The sequence below is a fragment of the Carlito syrichta genome, unplaced genomic scaffold (assembly GCF_000164805.1).
Source record: "Carlito syrichta isolate Samal-C Ts95f unplaced genomic scaffold, Tarsius_syrichta-2.0.1 Scaffold306713, whole genome shotgun sequence".
Classification (NCBI taxonomy): domain Eukaryota; kingdom Metazoa; phylum Chordata; class Mammalia; order Primates; family Tarsiidae; genus Carlito; species Carlito syrichta.
The window spans coordinates 424,148-442,850 of record NW_007250809.1 but is presented as its reverse complement, the minus strand read 5'-3'; the positions used below and the strand labels follow the sequence as shown (position 1 = coordinate 442,850).

The 18,703-nt window shown below is 44.4% G+C and overlaps 1 protein-coding gene across 1 annotated transcript in view; it reads right to left on the bottom strand.

Moving 5' to 3' along the window:
- Positions 1-18,703, bottom strand: part of CACNA1E (calcium voltage-gated channel subunit alpha1 E) — a 410,647-nt gene that overhangs the window by 218,747 nt on the left and 173,197 nt on the right. The window contains exons 7-8 of the mRNA XM_008063298.2: positions 17,468-17,620; positions 16,018-16,199 (exon numbers count right to left, since the gene is read on the bottom strand). Coding sequence (XP_008061489.2) covers positions 16,018-16,199; positions 17,468-17,620 — 335 coding nt within the window. The remainder of the gene's footprint in view (positions 1-16,017; positions 16,200-17,467; positions 17,621-18,703) is intronic.

The window sequence follows — 18,703 nt, the reverse complement described above, 5'->3', positions numbered from 1 at the left end:
AAAAATTAGGTGGGCGTGGTGGCATGCATCTATAGTCCCAGCTACTCAGGAGGCTAAAGTGGAAGGATTGACTGAACTCAGGAGATTGAGGCTGCAGTGAGCCATGATCGTACCACTATACTCCAGTCAGTGCGACAGAGTAAGACCCTGACTCAAAAAAGAACCTCCAGCCAAAGGGTCCTACATCTGCAAGCCGCAGCAAGCAGCCACTTGCACTACTAGAGGGCGGGAAAAAAGTCACATTGTGTTTCTTTCAGTCCCTTTCTTTCAATCTCCCTGGCCCAATCTCCCATCTCTCGCCCTCCTTCACCACCCACTTTTCCACTTGCTCAAGGCACTTGGGATCCAGTTTAAATAACCTACTTTGCAGTTTATTTAGCTCTAAATGGAAGTCGTAAGACAAATGCAATAAATAACCTGGCTACAAAAGAGAGGCCTGCACCCCCTCTCGCTCTGTCACCCACACACACACACAGACTAAACACCGGCAATTACACTCCGCAGTAACCTCCCGGGTGCGGCGTGTTGGTGGGCACAGCTGTTTATAGTAGCGCAGGACAGCAGGCGAGATTTATGTTTCTGAGACTGAGGTCTCAGAGGGGAAACCAAGACTGCTGGCTCAATGAGGCAACAGAATCTGTAGCCCCAGGAGCCCTGTACACCCTCCTCTGTGCGGAGCATTATCCGTGATTTGGCTAACCACAGGTGTCTTGTGTCTTTGCTACCCCTCCCCAACTTGGTCAGGTGGCATACTCCCTAAGGGACTATCATCCCACGCCAGTGCAATCTGCTCAGGAAGAGGAACTTGTCACGGAGAGAGGAGTCGGAAACCAGGGAAGGAAAGGATGGTGGAGAGATACAGGCCTGGAAACACTGGGAGGAAGGGAAATGTGTGACAGAGATGTGGCAGCCTCTCTGACGATGCCAGCCCCGCCTGTATCTGGGGGAACAGGTGCTGCCAAGACTCTGAATGTGTGCAGGGGATGAGGGAGGTGTGATCACCTGGGTGTGCATGTGCCTGTTGCCCTTTGGGCCTTGACTTTCCTTCCAGATTGCTAAGGCAGCTGGTGGCTCTGATTCCACAAGGCAGCCTGTGGCATGCTTGAGAGGTGTCCTCAGAAGCAGGTGGGGGACACACCTCACAATCATGTATATACGGATGGAGCTATGGAGTCCCCAGAGAAAAGACTCAAGCTCCCATCCTCCCTTTCTTTTCTGCTTCACCTCAAAACCTGCTGTTTCTATGCAAACTACTCAGGCAGCAGTGGCTTTGTTTCACATCATCAAGAAACGGTTGAAAAGGTCAGGGTACCGGAAAGCTTTGTGAACAAAGGAAAGAGAGATATCCTAACAATATTTTGACTATACACTCTACCTTCCTTCCAAGGGATGCCATTATGACCATATCTGTCAAAACACATTTAAAGATGTAAGCACTGTATGCTCAATAGAAATCTTCCTAACATAAATGTTCATAACCTTAAAGGATTTTTATACTACTTTAAATGTATAAGTCACATCTTGGTGCACAAAGCACTCTCACACACACATTTTTATGTGATTCTTATAACCACTGTATGAACTAAGTGCCAAACTGGTACTCCAAACTGGCAGAAAAGAAAAATTAGGTTCACAGAGACGACATGCCTTGTCTAAGATCATTGCAGGGTCAGAAAGATTGGATAGGAAACAAAACCTGGGCTCAAACGCTGGTTTCTGAGTAAATCCAATGCCCAATACTATCTACTCCTTATGGCATTCACTATGCCAGCCTAATTGATTTTCTTCAGTGAAGGGTCACATATGTGACTACTAATTTCTCTTAAACTATAAAAATCTCAGTGTCACTAAAATAGAAAAAAACCCTCAAGCACCAAGCTGCTAATAGCAATACTATGCATTCACAAGTACATTATTCACATAATTATATGAATATATTAATCTATTACCTGTATTACCTAGATAAAATCTACGATAACATATATTTATTTTTAGCTTTCACAGATCACAAAATTTTTACAAAGCAAAAACATTTGGGCTTGACATGGGGTCGTTACTTTTTTATTTTGCCAAGAAAGACCATTAGCAATTTGCATTTTTAAATCAAATTTCAAGTTGAACGATTTGAATTTCATGAAAAAGTATATTGCCGCTATTTTCTCATTATGCCAATCTAGTAAAAACTTTCTTGCAGACTCAGTCCCAGCCCATTCAGGAACTCTGCCACCGATGAATGTCACGTCTGCCCTAACTCTCACAAAGGGACAAAAGGCCTGTGGCAGCTGCAATATCAACATTTCACCAGCTATTCAGAGGGTAGGCAAGTTAATAAGAACTGGCATTAACACTTATGTGCCATTTTTGTACCAAATATGGGTATGTTTTTAATATGTACATAATGCTGTATTTCTAAGCAAGGACTCAGCACCTGAAAGCACTCAGAACACAGAACAGACTTACAGCAAGCAGATGTTAAGGAACAGAAAACAAGACAGGAGAATTGGCCTTACATGCCTCTGAAGCAAATGGAAACCCTCTCTGAATGAGAAAAAAAAATTTTGCTCACTCAACAAAATTGAGTTTATAAGCAAAAAAGTCATAAAGGGAGTACCTCACATAGTGACAGATGAATGTATTTTTCAAAGCACTTTCATATGCTTGACCTCATGTCATTGCTACAGGATTCTTTCAAGGCAGAAATGGCAGGCATTATTACTCCCATAATACTGATGAAAAGACCAATGCACATTTACTCATCTACTCAATACTTAAAAGGAGAAGTGTTTTACCTGCAATCATGGGGCTCCAGTGACTGTTCCCCTGTCCTCAATGAAAATATAAAATCTCAAGCTGATGTACACATGTGTTAAAACAGGGAACTTGGGTTGGACACAGTTGCTCATGTTCACAGTTCCGGTATTTTGAGAGGCCGAGGTAGAAGGATCACTGAGCCCATGAATTTGAAACCAGTCTGGCCAATATAACAAAACTTTGTCTCTATTTTTTAAAAAATTAGTCAGGCCTGGTGGCACATGCCTATAGTCCCAGGCATTTAGAAGGCTGACACAGAAGGATCACCTGAGTCCAGGAGGTAGAGGCTGTGGTGACACGTGATCATGCCACTGTGCTCCAGCCTGGGCAATAGAGTGACACCTCAACTCAAAACAAAGCAAAACAAATTTTTTAAAAAAGGAACTTGTAAAAGGTCTAAGTCAAAGATGGAGTCACCAACAGAAAGTGATTCAAGAAACAAAATTGTGTGTGAATGGTGAAGAGAAGAAAAAACAAAGAAATCTTCAATTAGAGGGCTGTCCTTGGTCATGGGTCATCACTGAAGACAGGGCATGTTTTTTTTCATCGTGTCTCCAAGTCCTAATCGTCCTTCAGATGGCCTAGGTATGGGTCTCTTTAAAAGCACAGAGACAGATTCCAAGCCAAGGAGGCCACTGTGTCACAGAAATAAACTGCTAATTATACACAAACCCTCTGTAAACACAAAATAAATTACCTTTCTCCTACTTTTCACTGGCTCTTCTTCTCTCTACCTGTCATGGGAAGAGAGGGCTGGACTAGAGGGACACAGGAAGAGCAGGGATGGCAGGAGTCATCGTCCCACTGACAGCAGCTCCTCAGTCTGAGAACAAGAACCCACCTGTGGCGCATATCCTCATAGACTGGGCAGTCTGGGTGGGCAGGCTGAGAGCTGCGGCATCTTTGGTGGGTTCCTAAAGCCACTCTGTGAAATCAATCCACCCATGGAAGATTTACTGAACACTTAACCATGTCTAGGGGTCTGCGGTCGATGCTGGAAGACATAATGGCATTCAGATAAGCTAAAGGGACATAAACACCTGAAAGACAACAATTCAGAAGAATCTGGGAAAAGTCTAGGTCTAGGGAAGAAAGCTCAGAGAAAAGTTCTATCTCCTTAACATTTCTCAGGGATAGTCTGAGAAGGCTCTGTAGAGGAGGTAGCATCAGAGTTTTAGAGGAAAATGGAACTTAGGCAATTCTAGGAACATGGATTCAAGATTGGCAAAGATGCAAATAGAAGGATCAAAGATTGAGAGACAGGAAGGGACCGGTCTGTGAGGAGCAGAAGGTTTGTACAGTAGTCTAGCAGACCTTTGCTTGCCTACGCTAGATGAGTAATTTCCAACATCATAGTGCTGTGTACCAGGCACATGCCAAGGGTTATTATATTATCTCATTTATTATCTCACCTATTCTTTTTTTTTTTTTTTTTGAGTTGGGGTCTCACTCTGTCACCCAGACTGGAGTGTAGTGGCACATTCACCCCAGCATTGGCCTCCTGGGCTCAGGCAATCCTTCCACCTCAATCTTTCAAGTAGCCAGAACTACAGGTGCGTGCTACACACCTGTCTAATTTTTTGATTTATTATAGAGATGTGGTCTCGCCAAGTTGCCCAGACTGTTCTTGAACCCAAGGGCTCAGGCAATCCCCTCACCTCGGCCTCTCAAAGTGCTGAGATTATAGGCTTGAGCCACCACGCCCAGCCTATCTCACTTAATTCTCACTACAACTCTGTGAGGTGGGTACCATAATTATCTTCACTTCCCAGATACGGAAACAAAGGCACAGAGATTAAATAAATTGTTCAAGTTCCACAGGTAGCAAAGGTAGGCCAGGATGCCAAACCACTACATTATGTACCTTTAACATAAGAAAACATTTTTCCCCAAAAATCTTTATCAAAACATCAATGCATAAAACTTCCAAAAAGGGACAGCCTTTGACCTACATGTAGCTTATATATATAATATAAATGTATTCAAAATATAGAACATTAATATCACTGAAAAACTTGAGGTTGTTTTCAGAAAGACAAAAATGTGAAATCAGGGTTATAGATGACTGTTGCAGACTTGAATCAGCGTTGGCATCAGTTTATTTTTGTATTTTATTTTACTTTCACAGTATTGAGAAAATCTTGAATCATACAGAAAAGTAATAGTGTGCTCACTTGTATCATTTTATGTAGGCAAACAAGCTCAGGCTTGATTTTCCTTTTTTAAAAGACTAACACAGAACTACAAGCGTTCTAATCAATAGCACATTTACACAAAGCTCAAACGAATGCAGAGATGGGAGAGGGAGCTTGACTCCAAGGTCTGCACAAAAAAGGATTTGGGCCTATGTGATTGCAGGTGGTCCACAAGTGTGAAAATTGGGTCTATAACACATTGATTATGTGTGGCTTTTTAATGAAGTTTTTTTCTTAATTTCCTCAATTCTATAGTATGCCTTTCTTTACACTTAAAGGTCTCAGAATTCAGACTATATGAATATATAACATACAGAATGTAGTGGGGACAAAACTTAATAATGCTGTCATTAAATTTCTGACAGATCAGATGGTCAATGGAGTCTTGGATTCAAGAAAATGTGGCGGTTAAAAGATAGGCTTTAAAAACGAAACTTGAAACAAATATTATAGATGCCATTAAAGACTATCCACAGATCTCAGCTGACAAGCTCCAGGTTCAGGGTGAAAGCCAGAGGCTAGGGATGGTAACTAGAGCCATGAGAGGGCAGGGGAAGGTGGTGCTCTGCAAAGTGCTCTAGGGAGGATGGAAATGCAGCGGTCCTCTCTGACCACCCCAGGTGCTCCTGGGGCAGGGAAGACTACACACTGAAGGAAGGACCTGCCCTGGGTTAGCTGCTTCTCAAGAAAAGAAGAACAAGGAAAAGCTGATCAGAAGGCACCCCAGGTCCTCCGAGGCTAGTCTCACCACTGTGGCTCCTCTATCTTATTTTGAGCATTGTGATTTCCCACAACATCAGATGTATGCCAATGCAGATGACAAACCAAAGCTATGCTTGACAGTCAAATACAACATACTTTTCTTGTGCTTAACTCCACCACCCTGCCTCCCCAAGAGTGCAGAGAATCCTGTTTCCTCTTAGGGACAGACAATGGGGCCCAAGGAAGGAGGAGAAGGCAGGGGAGAGAGGGGGCTCTCAGGAACCCCTTTAAAAAAAGTTTTCCAGAAGTGTAAGTGGGACCCCTAGTACCTGACATTTTGGAGATAAGGGGGTCCTGTTCAATCCTTCCCTCTCTTGGTGGGGGAAATTGAGGCATCCTTAAGGGCATGAGTATAGATCAACAGGGAAAGCTTTGGCTGGAACTCCACCATGGAGAAGAGATGATATCTAATCCCAACACACAAAACTTGAGGACGGCAAAGGCAGGCACATCTATGCATACTATTTTCAGTGGACATGAAATGAGGAAAGGCCAAGGAGGCAGTAGTTAAAAGGAAGTTAGTACTCCCAACCCTTCCCTCCCACCAATCGTTTAAAGTCAGTTTCAGAGCCTTGTCCTTGAAAAAAAGTTAAAGTGTAAAATAGCATCTGAGCTCTCAGTAGGTAAATGATGCCTGTGATCTATTGTCAAGAGTTTTGACATCTTTGTCCAACAGGCTGCAATTCAGTATCACTGGCTCCCCTTGAGTTCACTGGTCCTCTCTTTAAACAAGCCCAGAGTCCACACAGGCTCTCTGGAAGCTCGTTTTATTTTCTTTTCAGACACAAGGCCTCACTATGTTGACCAGGATGGAGTGTAGTGACTATTCACAGATGTGATCATAGCTCATGCCTTGAACTCAAGGGATCATCCACCCTACCATCTTGGAAGCAGGGACTACAGGTGTGAACCACTGCACCTGGCTCGGTAGCACTCTTAAAATTAACCACTCCTTCCTCTGTCCTCTCAGAGATCTCTGCTTATATATCTCCCCACCACTCACTATATTTTGTTTGCCCTGTTGCTACAAGCATATGTGTGTACCCACCCACCTGACTTATCACTCCTTCTAGACTCAAGTCTATAACTTTACTTCTGAGAGCCCATTGTGTCAATCACTTTATGTGAGGCAAATACTATTGAATAAAGCATGACTTCATGGAATGCCACCTAGTGGGGACACAGGCCATAGGTACCCGCTTGCCTTGAGTGCCATCTTGCCCTCCTACTGCCTGACGATCGCATCATGTAGAACGGTGGATCTCGCACTGCAGTCATGAGGGAACTTGTTGATAATACAGATTCCTTCATCCCACTTCTAGAGATGCTGGTTCCTCAGATCTAGGGCAGGGCCTGGAAATCTGCAATTACACTAATTGCCCCCAGGTGGTTCCAAGACAGACAACACTCTGGGGGGCATGAAAAGAAATTGTTCATAAGTCTTTTCTAATGAATAATACATTGAGAAAGCAATGAATAGAGACCTCTTGGCTTTCCTAGTATGCCAGATACTGGCACTGTGCCATCCCTTGCTGGCTGAGATTCTATAGGCATTTGGGCTCCAGAGTGAAAAGTACCTGAAGCAACCATTGAGTCACCAGTGCAACAGCTCCAGTTAATTTCTGCCCTTAGGCCTAAGGCCTGGTGTTGCCTCAGAACAGAGAGATCATAACCTAAAGCTGCATGACGGATAGGGCACCTGAGGCCTCTGGCCATGAATTAGAAACTAAACTGCATATTAGAGTGGGCCCAAAGAAAGGCAAAGGATCCTGAGCCAGCCTAATGGCTCTGCACAGACAAAAGACCAGGAGACTGGCCTGGTGCATGGCACAAAATCCAGGCACCAGATCAGGCTGCAAACGTAGAACATTTGGGAAAAATCCCAAGCATGAGGGCATCTCTGGTTTGATAAATTACTAAGAAACCAAGATGGAAATGCAAAGAGCAGGAATAACGTCAGGGTAGAGACAACTATGTTTGGGAATACAGTGAGGCTGAGAAAGAAATCCCTATTTCTTCCCTGAGAGTTAGGGTTGTGGACCACAAGCTCCTGGATCAGCAGGCAGGGGCCAGAAGGAAGGTACCACAGGGTCTAGAGAGGACATGTAATTAACAGAGAAACATACTGTCAAGGGCAGTAGAAGCTGCAGCGTGTTCTTTCTTTTTTTTTTTTTTAAAGAGACAGACATGCTGGGGAGGAAAACAAGATGACAGAGTGCTAGTGAGGCAGGTGGGTGGGCCTGATAAGTTTCAGTCCCCAAATGTTCCCCAAGTCCACATTCTGTATTGAGCTGAAGCAGGGCCAGGCGCCCTGGGAGTGAAGCCACTGAGGACCCAGGGTGTGCTGGCGCCTGGAGTCACAGCTTACTCTGCACAAGTACAACGCATGCACACACTCATTCTCCTTCGACCGGGGGCAGTTAGAGCACCAAATTAGGAATCAGAACATTTGGTTTCAAAACCCACTTCCTACTTCTTCTATGCAATGAGACAGGTTTTTCATCTTACTCCACAGACTTTGTCCGGCAGATTGAAGAGTCACATTTCAGAAAGGATCTGCAATCTACTTATTCTGCTTTTCACCACCATCTCTCCCCTGCACTTCCTCCTTATCTGGCTCAAATTCCATTGCCACAATACAGTTCCGCTCTGATCCTCTCTCATTTTATTGCCCTCACCTGGCAAAACTACTCTGGTAAGAGCTAACTCTCCACCGATTTCCCGCCTGAGACTAGGGAAAACACCGTGCTCACAGGTCTCACTTGAACTCTGTCACCACTAGCTCCAAGTGGGTCCTTAAAGCTGTCTGGCAAACGATACTTTTCCCTACTCCACCTACTCTCCTGATCTCCTAGAAAACTCTCTCATACCCTCTACTCAAACTTCCAACATTCTCCTCCACTCACCTCTGCTGATGGCCTTACTTCATGTTTCATTGAGAAAACCGAAGCAATAGGAAGAAAGTTTCTACAGGCTTCCGACTCCACATCTACCCACGCGTCAGCCTCTCCAGTCACTCGTCCTGTCTTTCCTCTTTGTGCTCTGGAAGAATGATCAGAGCTCCTGTCCAAGCCAAACCCTTTACCTGTGCTCCTGGACCATCCCCCACCTGTTCAAGGTGATAGCTCCTCCCAATTTGTCTCCTTCTTCAACAATATTTTTTATCTCAAATGGGATCATTCCCATCAGTACATAAGTGATTTTTCTCCCATCTGCCTCATTTTCTCTGCTTCCCTTTCAAACAAAACTCAACACAACAATCTGTGCTCACTGTTTCTGATCCTCTCTTAAACCCTTCCTGCTCCACTCAAACTGCTCCTGGTATTTAGTGGTTCATGTTCAGTGCATACCTTTCTTGACTCATCTGACTCAAATGAGCATGTGACTCAAATGAGCAAAGTGTGTACATAAGAGGTTGTGTTGTGTTTTGTTTTGAACCAGAGTCTCAATCTGCTGCTCAGGCTGGAGCACAGTGGCAGGATCACAGCTCATCACAGCCTCAACCTCCTGAGCTCAGGCAATCCTTCTACTTTAGCCTGTGGAGTAAATAGGACTACAGACAGGCGCCACCACACCCGGCTAACTTTTACTTTTTTTTTTTTTGGAAAAATGAGGTCTTGCTATGCTGCTCAGGCTGATCTCGAACTCCTAGGTTCAAGCAATCCTGGTCAGCCTCCCAGAGTGCTGGGATTACAGGCATAAGTCACCGAGCCCAGCATTTAAGAGTTTTTGAAAGAGTAAACACGAATGTGAATTAAAGAGAATCTGTGGCTGTAATTCATATAAATTTTCAAGAAATTATTATCAAGGTATTATAGTAAAAACTTTTCAAAAATTGAATAATGATAAGACAGGAAAAATACTTCTTCAGAAAACTGACTTGGTTATTCTCTCCTTCCTCCTCCATGAAGTACTCTCACCCCTTGGCCCCAGGACTCCACACTTTCTGATTTTCACCTTTCCTCCCTGCTGCTCCTTCTCAGTCTTCTTTGCTGATAACTCCTTATCTCCCCAATGTCTTAGCATCAGAGCTCAGTCCTAGAATCCTGGAGTCCTCTCTCATCCTCTATTCACCTCCTTGATGGTTTCATTCAGTCTGATGACTTTAAGTACCCTCTGTACACTAAAAATTCCCCGATTTTATCTCCAGCCTAGGCTTCTATGCTGAACTCATCTATTCAACTTCCTCATTCTACTAACGTGTCAAACAAGTGTGGCAAATTGAACATGTCCAAACTTGATTCTTCTCTTCCTCCCAACTTACTTTACTTTACCTACATTCTTCCCCATCTCAGCAACTTCATACTTCTGGCTATTTTCTCTCACACTCACATCCAATTCACTAGAGAATCCTAGGAGGTCAAACTTAAACTTTTTTTTTTTTTTTTTTTTGAGTCAGGGTCTCACTCTGTCACCCAGGCTGGAGGGCAGCGGCACAATCACACCTCACTGCAGCCTCTATCTCCTGGACTCTGGTGATCCTTCCACTTCGGCATCCTGAGCAGCTGGGACCACAGGCACACACCACTATGCCTGACTAATTTTCTGATGTTTTTAAAAAATTATTTATTTTTTATTTATTTTATAGAGACAAGATCTCGCCATGTTACCCAGGCTGGTCTTGAACTCCTGGGCTCAGGCAATCCTCATCTTGGCCTCCCAAAGTGCTGGGATTACAGGCGTGAAATATTTTTATTTTTTTGTAGAGATAAGATCTCGCTATGTTGCCCAGACTGGTCTCAAACTTCTGGTCTCAAGCAATCCTCTTGCCTTGGCCTTCCAAAGTGCTGGGATTACAAGAATGAGCTGCCACACCCAGCACAAACTTAAACACTTTTATCTCCGGAATCCAATCTCCTTTCACCTCTTTCGCTGCTACCTCCCAGGCCCAAGCCTCCATCATTTCTGTCTTAGACTCTTGCAATAACCTCTTAACTTGTGTCTCTGCTTCTACCTTTGCTCCAGCAAATCAGCTAGTGTGGCCCTCTTTAAAACATTGCTCAAGACCAGTCACTCCTTTCCTAAAAACCGTTTACTGCTTCCCCATCTCACTCAGAGTGAAAACCAGTCTTTACAGCGGCCTTCAAGGCTCCACATGATCTGACTGTTCCATCTCCCCTGATTCCCTCCTCACTCATTGCACTCCAACAATTTAGGCTCTTTGCTGTTCTTCAAATAGGTATATCCAGCACATACCCATCTCAGGATCTTTGCACTTGCCATCCCAGCTACCCGGACACTCTTCTCCCAGATAACCACAGGGCCCACTTCCCATCTTCCTCAAGTCTTTGTTCAAGTGCCATCTTCTCAATATGGCCTTCCCTGACATCTCCATTTAAAATTGCAACCAACTTGCCCTCTCCACATTTCTCCTCCACAGCACCTATTAATATCTGATACACCATGTTTTAGCTCTACTCTGCATGTGTTTTCCCACGAATAAATAAGCCCCAGGAGGGCAGGGACTTTTCTGTGTTTTACTCTCTACTGTATCTCCAGCATGTAGAACAATACCTGGCACATCCAACAAGCCCTTAACAAACATTTGCCAAAGGAATAATGAGTTAATGAATAAATCTGTAATTACCTATGAATGTAAACAGAGGGGAGAAACGCCTTTACCATGAGTTCAGGAAATAGCATCCTTGTCCCTCTTCTCTCTCCTGCCTTTGAAAAGCCTAGCAATTGGGAGGAAGTTCTCATAGCTCCTTATTAAGCCCGCATTCCTCGCCTCCCAGCCTTCATGGGAAAGAGGACAGACTAACTTCCAAGAACCACGGATTGATCCCGTGTGGATAAGACAAGTCACAGGGAACAGATACCAGTCTGTAACTCCAAGTGTCATCTGTAGGATCTCAGACTCATGCAAGGACATAGGAACCAGGTAGTCCGATGGGGACGTGGAAGGAAAATCCAATTTATTCCAAAGTATGACTGAAACTGGATACAGATGACTACAAATTTTACTAACTATATGCCTGATCCAGGTCAGCTGGTGCACATTATCACTCTGGCGCCATAAGGTAACCGTAGCTTCCTGCCATCTATTTGTCAAACAAGTTCTGAGTATGTTCTATGACACCCAGGGCATGTGAAGGAACACTGAAGGAAGATGAGCAGACACATTCCAGAGTCTCATGGACCTCGGAACCCAAAGTGTTCTCTGTAGGTAGCACAAGATCAGAGGTACTTAAGTAAGAGAACGGCAAGTTTTCATCAACTCAGAGATGTGATGCTATTCCTTCAAAGTGTTCATGCATAACCCACACAAGCAAAATCTCAATGAGGCAAAAAGTGAATCGCTGTTTGTCATTTAACAAACATTAGCTATGTGCAGCTGGGAGAAGGCAACTTAAAATGGAGCCAACGGACCTCTGAGGAGTGAGGAAGACTCTCAGAAAGCACCCAGAATTGCCAAAAGCCAGTAAAATTCATAAAAACCCCTTCCACCACAGTATCTCTGAGCATCACAGGCGGTCATAACAGATGCAGCAGGCAAACCTGCAAAGCTGCAGAAACAGCACACTTCCAAGAAATGTCTGCCTCTGCATGAGTTTATCAACAGCAAGTGAGAAAAGAAATAGCTCCAACTACAGAAAATCACATGAAACACACTGGACTTGCAGAGCAGAGCTTTTGAGAAACTGCAGACAGGGGCAGTAAACCTCTGCAATCTGCTTATTAGTCTTGATACAAGAAGACGGCTGACTGAATCAGCAGACAACATAAACCACAATGATAAAGAGAAATAAGACACAGATCAGACTCAGAAGCAAGTCAGTGCCCTCAGTCACACTCCAGCCCAGGTGAAGAGGGTGAGAAGTCAGCACCTGAGTCACAGCAACATTTGTTGAGTGAACAGCATTGATCAGAGGGTGGACATATCATACTAGAGAAGGAACATTTATAAGATTTAGAAGAAATAAATTAAATTAGTAAGTACAGGGGAGAGTTTGAGAGTTTAGTAAGTACAGGGGAGAGTTGAGAAGACCTTTGGGAGAGACCATTCACAGAGGTAGCAGCAGCCAGCAGAACCGTAGACTGTTTGCATTCTTTCCACCACAGGAAGGAGGAAGTCAAGAATACAGTTCGAGTTTGACCAAGCAGAATTGACGACTGGGTAGACACTAAATTAAGCAGGGGTGACCACAGGTGGCCTCGACAATAGGAACCCACCCACTTATAATAATTTATTTTAATGAGAAAAGCCACATGCAAATGAAGTTAATAGTAATCAACAGCAGAGCAACACAAGGTCACAGGGAGGCATTTAGGAGAGTCCATGCAGCAGAAAAGAGATGTGAACTGGAGTGAAAGCTTTGACATTGTATATAAAAAGGTTCAACAGAGCCCACATGCTTGAGAGAGCTTATTTCTACTGGGTACACCTGAATGTTCTTCTACTGGTTTGGGTGTAACTGGTGCCAAGAAGTCTCATGTATTTGTTGCACCACTGAATAGAAGGGGTGTTGGACCTGGAAGCAGGGTCTCCCCTTCCCTTAGGTCTCTGTGTGAGCAAATACAGCAGTCAAGGAGCAGTGGCAAGGGAAATCAACAGTTATATGTGCAACATACTGGTGCGCAAGTGGTAATGCTCAAAGAGTGATTTTTCTGTACGCAGAAACATACACATATGTATCCATATATTTGTAATACTAAGTTGGTCAGTCATTCACAGTTAAGTGGTGTGTGTTCTGGTTAGCCCTGAACCCAGACAACAGGGTAGCAAGAGACCTTCAGTAAACACAAGTTCAATGACTGGCAGGCTGGGTGTGAGTCTGCAGCCCTGCGAGGGTTTCATAGGCTCTGCAGCTTGACCTCTTCACTTCCTCCTTCCTTGTGCAGCAAAACTAGAGAGGGGAGCCAGATCGCTGTCTCTTTGTGTGACTTCCACACCTACAGTCCACAGGTAACTGGAGAGAGAAGGGAATTTGAAGAGAGCACCCCTGAGAGCAGGTATCATGGCACTTTTTTCTCATTTCCCCAGTGCTGCACAGTGCTTGCTATATAGTAGATGCTCAGTTAATAGACAGTGAAAGAATGAATGAAGGAACAAATGGACTAATGCAAGAATGACAAGGGTTTCTTCAGTGGTGCTCCTGCTTGCTTCAGTGCCACCGGAGCCTTGGCTAGAGAGGACCGAAGATCACACCAATATCCTCCAATGCAACATTTCTCCTTTTAGGCTTTCAATGCATTTGTCACATCATTTAGGTGAGTCCACACATATAATTGAAACACATCACTCTCAAAGCCCTGCCAGGGACACCAGCCACTGAAGGGCCGGTGCTGTAACTTCTAGAGGCACCTGGCTAATCTGAGTGGCACAGCCTCAAGGTAACCTTCATGTCTCAGATGAGAAGTGACTGCACTTGTCAACCCTGTCTCCCTTCCTTCCCTCCTGCCACCTCCCATAGCTGCTAAGCATCCCAGTGTCCTCCAGGGTTTCTGGGTCACATCTAACCCCTGGGCTTGCTGGGAGCACGCTGTTCCTTGGAACTTCTTTGCTGCTGTTTCGAGCTTTAGCATAATAGCCTGTGACTCTTCTGCAAAGCATCAGTGCTGCCTTGCTCAACCTGTATGGGAATGGGTCCAGGTTAGCAGTGGACATTTACTTAAGAACCTACTTGTACAGCTCTACACATCCTTGCTCTTTGGACATTACAATTGGTTGGCTCTCTCCTGGGACATACCATTTCCTTTCCCTCCAGTGTAAATTATATCCAGGGCTCCTTCTCAAGAGTGTTTTATAGAAGCCACTGTGTGCCACACCTAATAAGTTTTATACAGGTAGAACCAGGTTTAAAAGATCAAAAGAAGAACAGAAGGAAACAGAGAGCACCTTAAGGTAAAGATGGATGGTAGGGGTTACACCTAAGAGGGATGATCATTCCAAAGTCATCTGCCTTGGAGTGGGCTGACTGCACTCAGGAAAAGGCACAGTTCTTTGTAAGCACCGGCCCAGACCACTTGGCCTACCTAGGCTCCAAGTACATCAAACCACACACCTACCCTTACCTCTTTTTGTTTGTTTGTTTGTTTGTTTGCTGTCTGTAGGTAGGTCTCACTCCATCACCCAGACTGGAGTATAGTGGCACCACAGCCTCAAACTCCTGGACTCAAGTGATTCTCCTGCTTTAGCCTCTCGGGTAGCTGGGACTACAGATGCATACCCTCACATCTGGCTAATTTTTATTTTTATTTTTAGAGATAAGTTCTCATTATGTTGCCTAAGCTGGCCTGAAACTTATGGCTTCAAGCAATCCTCCTGCCCCAGCCTCCCAAAGTGCTAGGATGACAGGCATGAGCCACCACACCCAGCTACATCTCATTTTTGAACTTAGAATCTTCACCATACCTTTGATAACTTATTAACACCAGACTCTGAAGCAGAAGAGGCTTCATGGTCACCTTGTCTACCTTCTGTCCCCATACAGGAATCCCCAACACCCCTGACAGGCATCTAGACAGCCTTGTCTTGTGCACCAACTCAGAATCTTCCAGACATGTCTGATGTATGAATTGCCAGGGGCACTTGTAAAAAGCACAGTTCACCAGACATACAAAGCTATATGAAATCAGGCTCTCCAGAGAAAATACCAAGGAACCTGAATTTTTAGCAAGCATCCCTGGTGAGTCTTACAAAGTAGCATGTTTCTTACACGGATATAATGCTATAGTTCTTGACAGAGGCTGCATAGTAGAGTTGACTAGGAAGCTTTAAAAAATAACAAGTCAATGACAGGCCCTCAACCCCAGATATTCCTACTTAATTAGTTTGGGATGGAGCCAAGGAGGTATAATTTTTTAAAGCTCCCAGCTTATTCCACGGTGCAGCCAGGGTTAAGAATTACTATAACAGCTTCTCAACATTATGGTAAGCTCTTTGAGGATAGCAACCAAGAAATCTTCTTGTGGTTAGGACTCCTAGCTATCCCCCACAACTGTGTCAAACCAACACACTCCATAATTATTACGTTAACCTGATTTAACTAGTTTGTTCACCCAGCCAATAGCAGGTGCAATTTCCTAACTGTATTAAGAAACTGCCCTTCAATCAGCAAGAAGCCAGACAAAAAAGAAATAAGAACCACTAAGACGTCTCATGGCTGAGTCTCCGCATCCTATTCCAACATCCCTATATCCGCTGCTCTCCTTGGCCCCAGACTAACCAGACCAAACAAGCTCAGAAGCCTTACTCTAGGTTCCTTCCCTCCTCCTCCCCGCCCAAACCCCCAGTTCTACTCACATTGTACAGCACGGTGGTCCACCCTTCCATGGTAATGCACTGGAAGACAGTCAGCACGGCGAAAAGGATGTTATCAAACTGTGTGATCCCATCATTGGGGCCGATCCAGTCCTTGCATTCGTAACCAGCCGGGCAGCCCTGCACGCCACACGGGTGAGGGGGGTCAAACCCTTCTAGAATACCTGCAGACACATTTGGAGGGTGGGAACCAATCACACAGTGTTTCCTACGAGCTAGAAATGACCCCAGGAAACCCCAGGCACGTCATTCTCTTTCCCACAGAAAGAGGCTTGCCCTTCCTCATGCGCCTCTCCTCTCCAGTCTCTCCACCCCTCCCTGCTCACACGCCATGTGCTCAACTCAATGTGTCCCAGACTTCTGTGAAAATAGAGCCTCCCCTCTGCATGGTCTCCACTTGCTTCAGGCTTTATCCTCTCCCCTCACTTCATCCTATAGTACCACAGGGATTGACAGGACCACATCACACAGAAAACTCTACAGTGAAGGGAAAGTGGAGTTTTCTAACTTGAGACCCAGGATAAGACCTAGATTATTCCTGTGTTTCTTGGGGACAGTGCCTTTAGTGGATCTTAACTCCTTGTTTTTCCAGCATGGATTCCTGGTCTTGAAAAAAAGGTAAAAATAAAAAACAGAAATCCAAGGTAGCAGATGTCCTTTGAAGACTCTTTTCATAAAAAACATGGTCCCTATTTGGGATTCCTCAGCCTGTCCCCCATCCCCTGTCCTCCCAGAATACTCTACTCAGCTTGAAAAGCACAGGACACAAAGAGATGAGAGCCTGAGGTTTGTGTACCCCACCAATCTCCCAAACACATTTGCCAAGCCAAGCTCAGAGGTCCCTCAGTTCTTCTACCTTCCATGTAGGTCAGAACAGAGTTAGGAAGAACGAGAGAAAGAGCCTGGAGGGAGCAGGTCTCCACAGAGCTGGAGGGATCCAAGTATGACTCTGGACTCCTTGGTCTTTCCAAAGTCATCGTACAAAGGGTATTTATTCAGACAGATGGCTTCTTCCTTTTTTTTAGAGATGGGTTTCTTTGTGTTACCAGGCTGGCCTCGAGTTCCTGAGCTCAAGTGATCCTCCCACCTCAGCCTCCCAAAAGTAGCTGGAACTACAGGTACAGTGCCACCATGCCTAGCTCAGATAGATCACTTTTGAAGTATTCTGATAGCCCTCTACCATGGGATGGGACAACTGAGACAGTCTATTTCACATCTTCCAACTACCTATTTGCTTTACAATGTCAAGTGTGGATCTCTAGCCTAGGATGGTTGTGCCTCAAAAGGCTGCTGACTAGGAAGTTTCTGATTTCTAACTCCAGGGATGGGATAGGACATACTTTTCCAGCCAGCCTCCAAATGCCCTAAAATTACCCCAGTGAACAAAGGGGAAAGGAAGGAAGAAAAGAGAAGACAAAAAGAGTGACCATACCTGAATTGTTCATGAAGCACGCTCGATGTAACTTTCCACTATAGAACTCCAAGCCGATGATAGCAAACATCAGGATGGCAAAAAAGAGCAGAAGGCCAATCTGCAGAAGAGGTACCATGGCCTTCATGATGGACTTCAACACAATCTGCAGGCCTAGAAGGAAGAACAGAGGATGACTGATGCAGCCTCCCTCAGCACCATCTGACAGGGCAGGGTTTACCTTGTCCTGGGAGGAGAAGGACAAGCCTTTGGGGAAAAAGAACCATTGGTCTTAGGATGACAAAGATAATTCCCAAAGAGATAATCAGGACATGTCAAGCCAAAGACTGCCATGACCCCTTCCCCCAGGGAGTAGTCCCTCTTCCTCACCAGGCTCTGACCAGGCCTACTACCCTTCTTTCATTGGTCTCAACCATGTTGTCTTCCGTATTCCTCTGAGAGATTACATTTATTAGAATGTGTTCCTTTCTGAAAGAAAAATAGGCCTATCCGTGCTGCTGCAAATCCTACAAGAGCTGGGACAAAGTTCATCTTCCCATTTGCCTTATCTGAGACCCAGCTCTCTCATCCACTGTTGGAGGATCACAATTAATATAAGCACTATTCAAAAAATGCCACAGCCTTTGACCCAGGCATTGCACTTATAGGATTCTAGCCTAAGGAAGTAGTCAGAGATTTGAATAAAGGTTTAGGTAAAAAAAAACACATTTATAGTTGGAAAACACCTGGAAATAACCTATTTTTATTTTTTCTGTTGTCCATCAACATAAAAATGGCCAAATAAGTCATGACACATATAAGAAATTTTAATATTAGGAAAGTAAAATGCTTGTTTCAGGATAGAAAACTACATATACATAATGATTCCAATTATATATTATATTAAAATGAACAGGGGAAAATGAATGAAAAAATATTATTTCTGAGTTATGGGAAAAAGAGTACTTTTTCTTTATTGATATTTTATTTTCTACATTTTTCACAAAGACCTCTCATTACTTTTTTTTTTTTTGAGTCCGGGTCTCACTCTGTTTCCCAGGCTGAAGTGCAGTGACACAATCGTGACTCAGTGCAGCCTCGATCTCCTGGGCTCAGGTGATTCTTCCACCTCAGCCTCCCAAGTAGCTAGACTACAGTAGGCCTGTGTTACCACACTTGGTTCTTTTTTTATTTTTTTTAATTTTTTTTTGAGTTGGAGTCTCACTCAGTTGCCCAGACTGGAGTGCAGTGGCCACT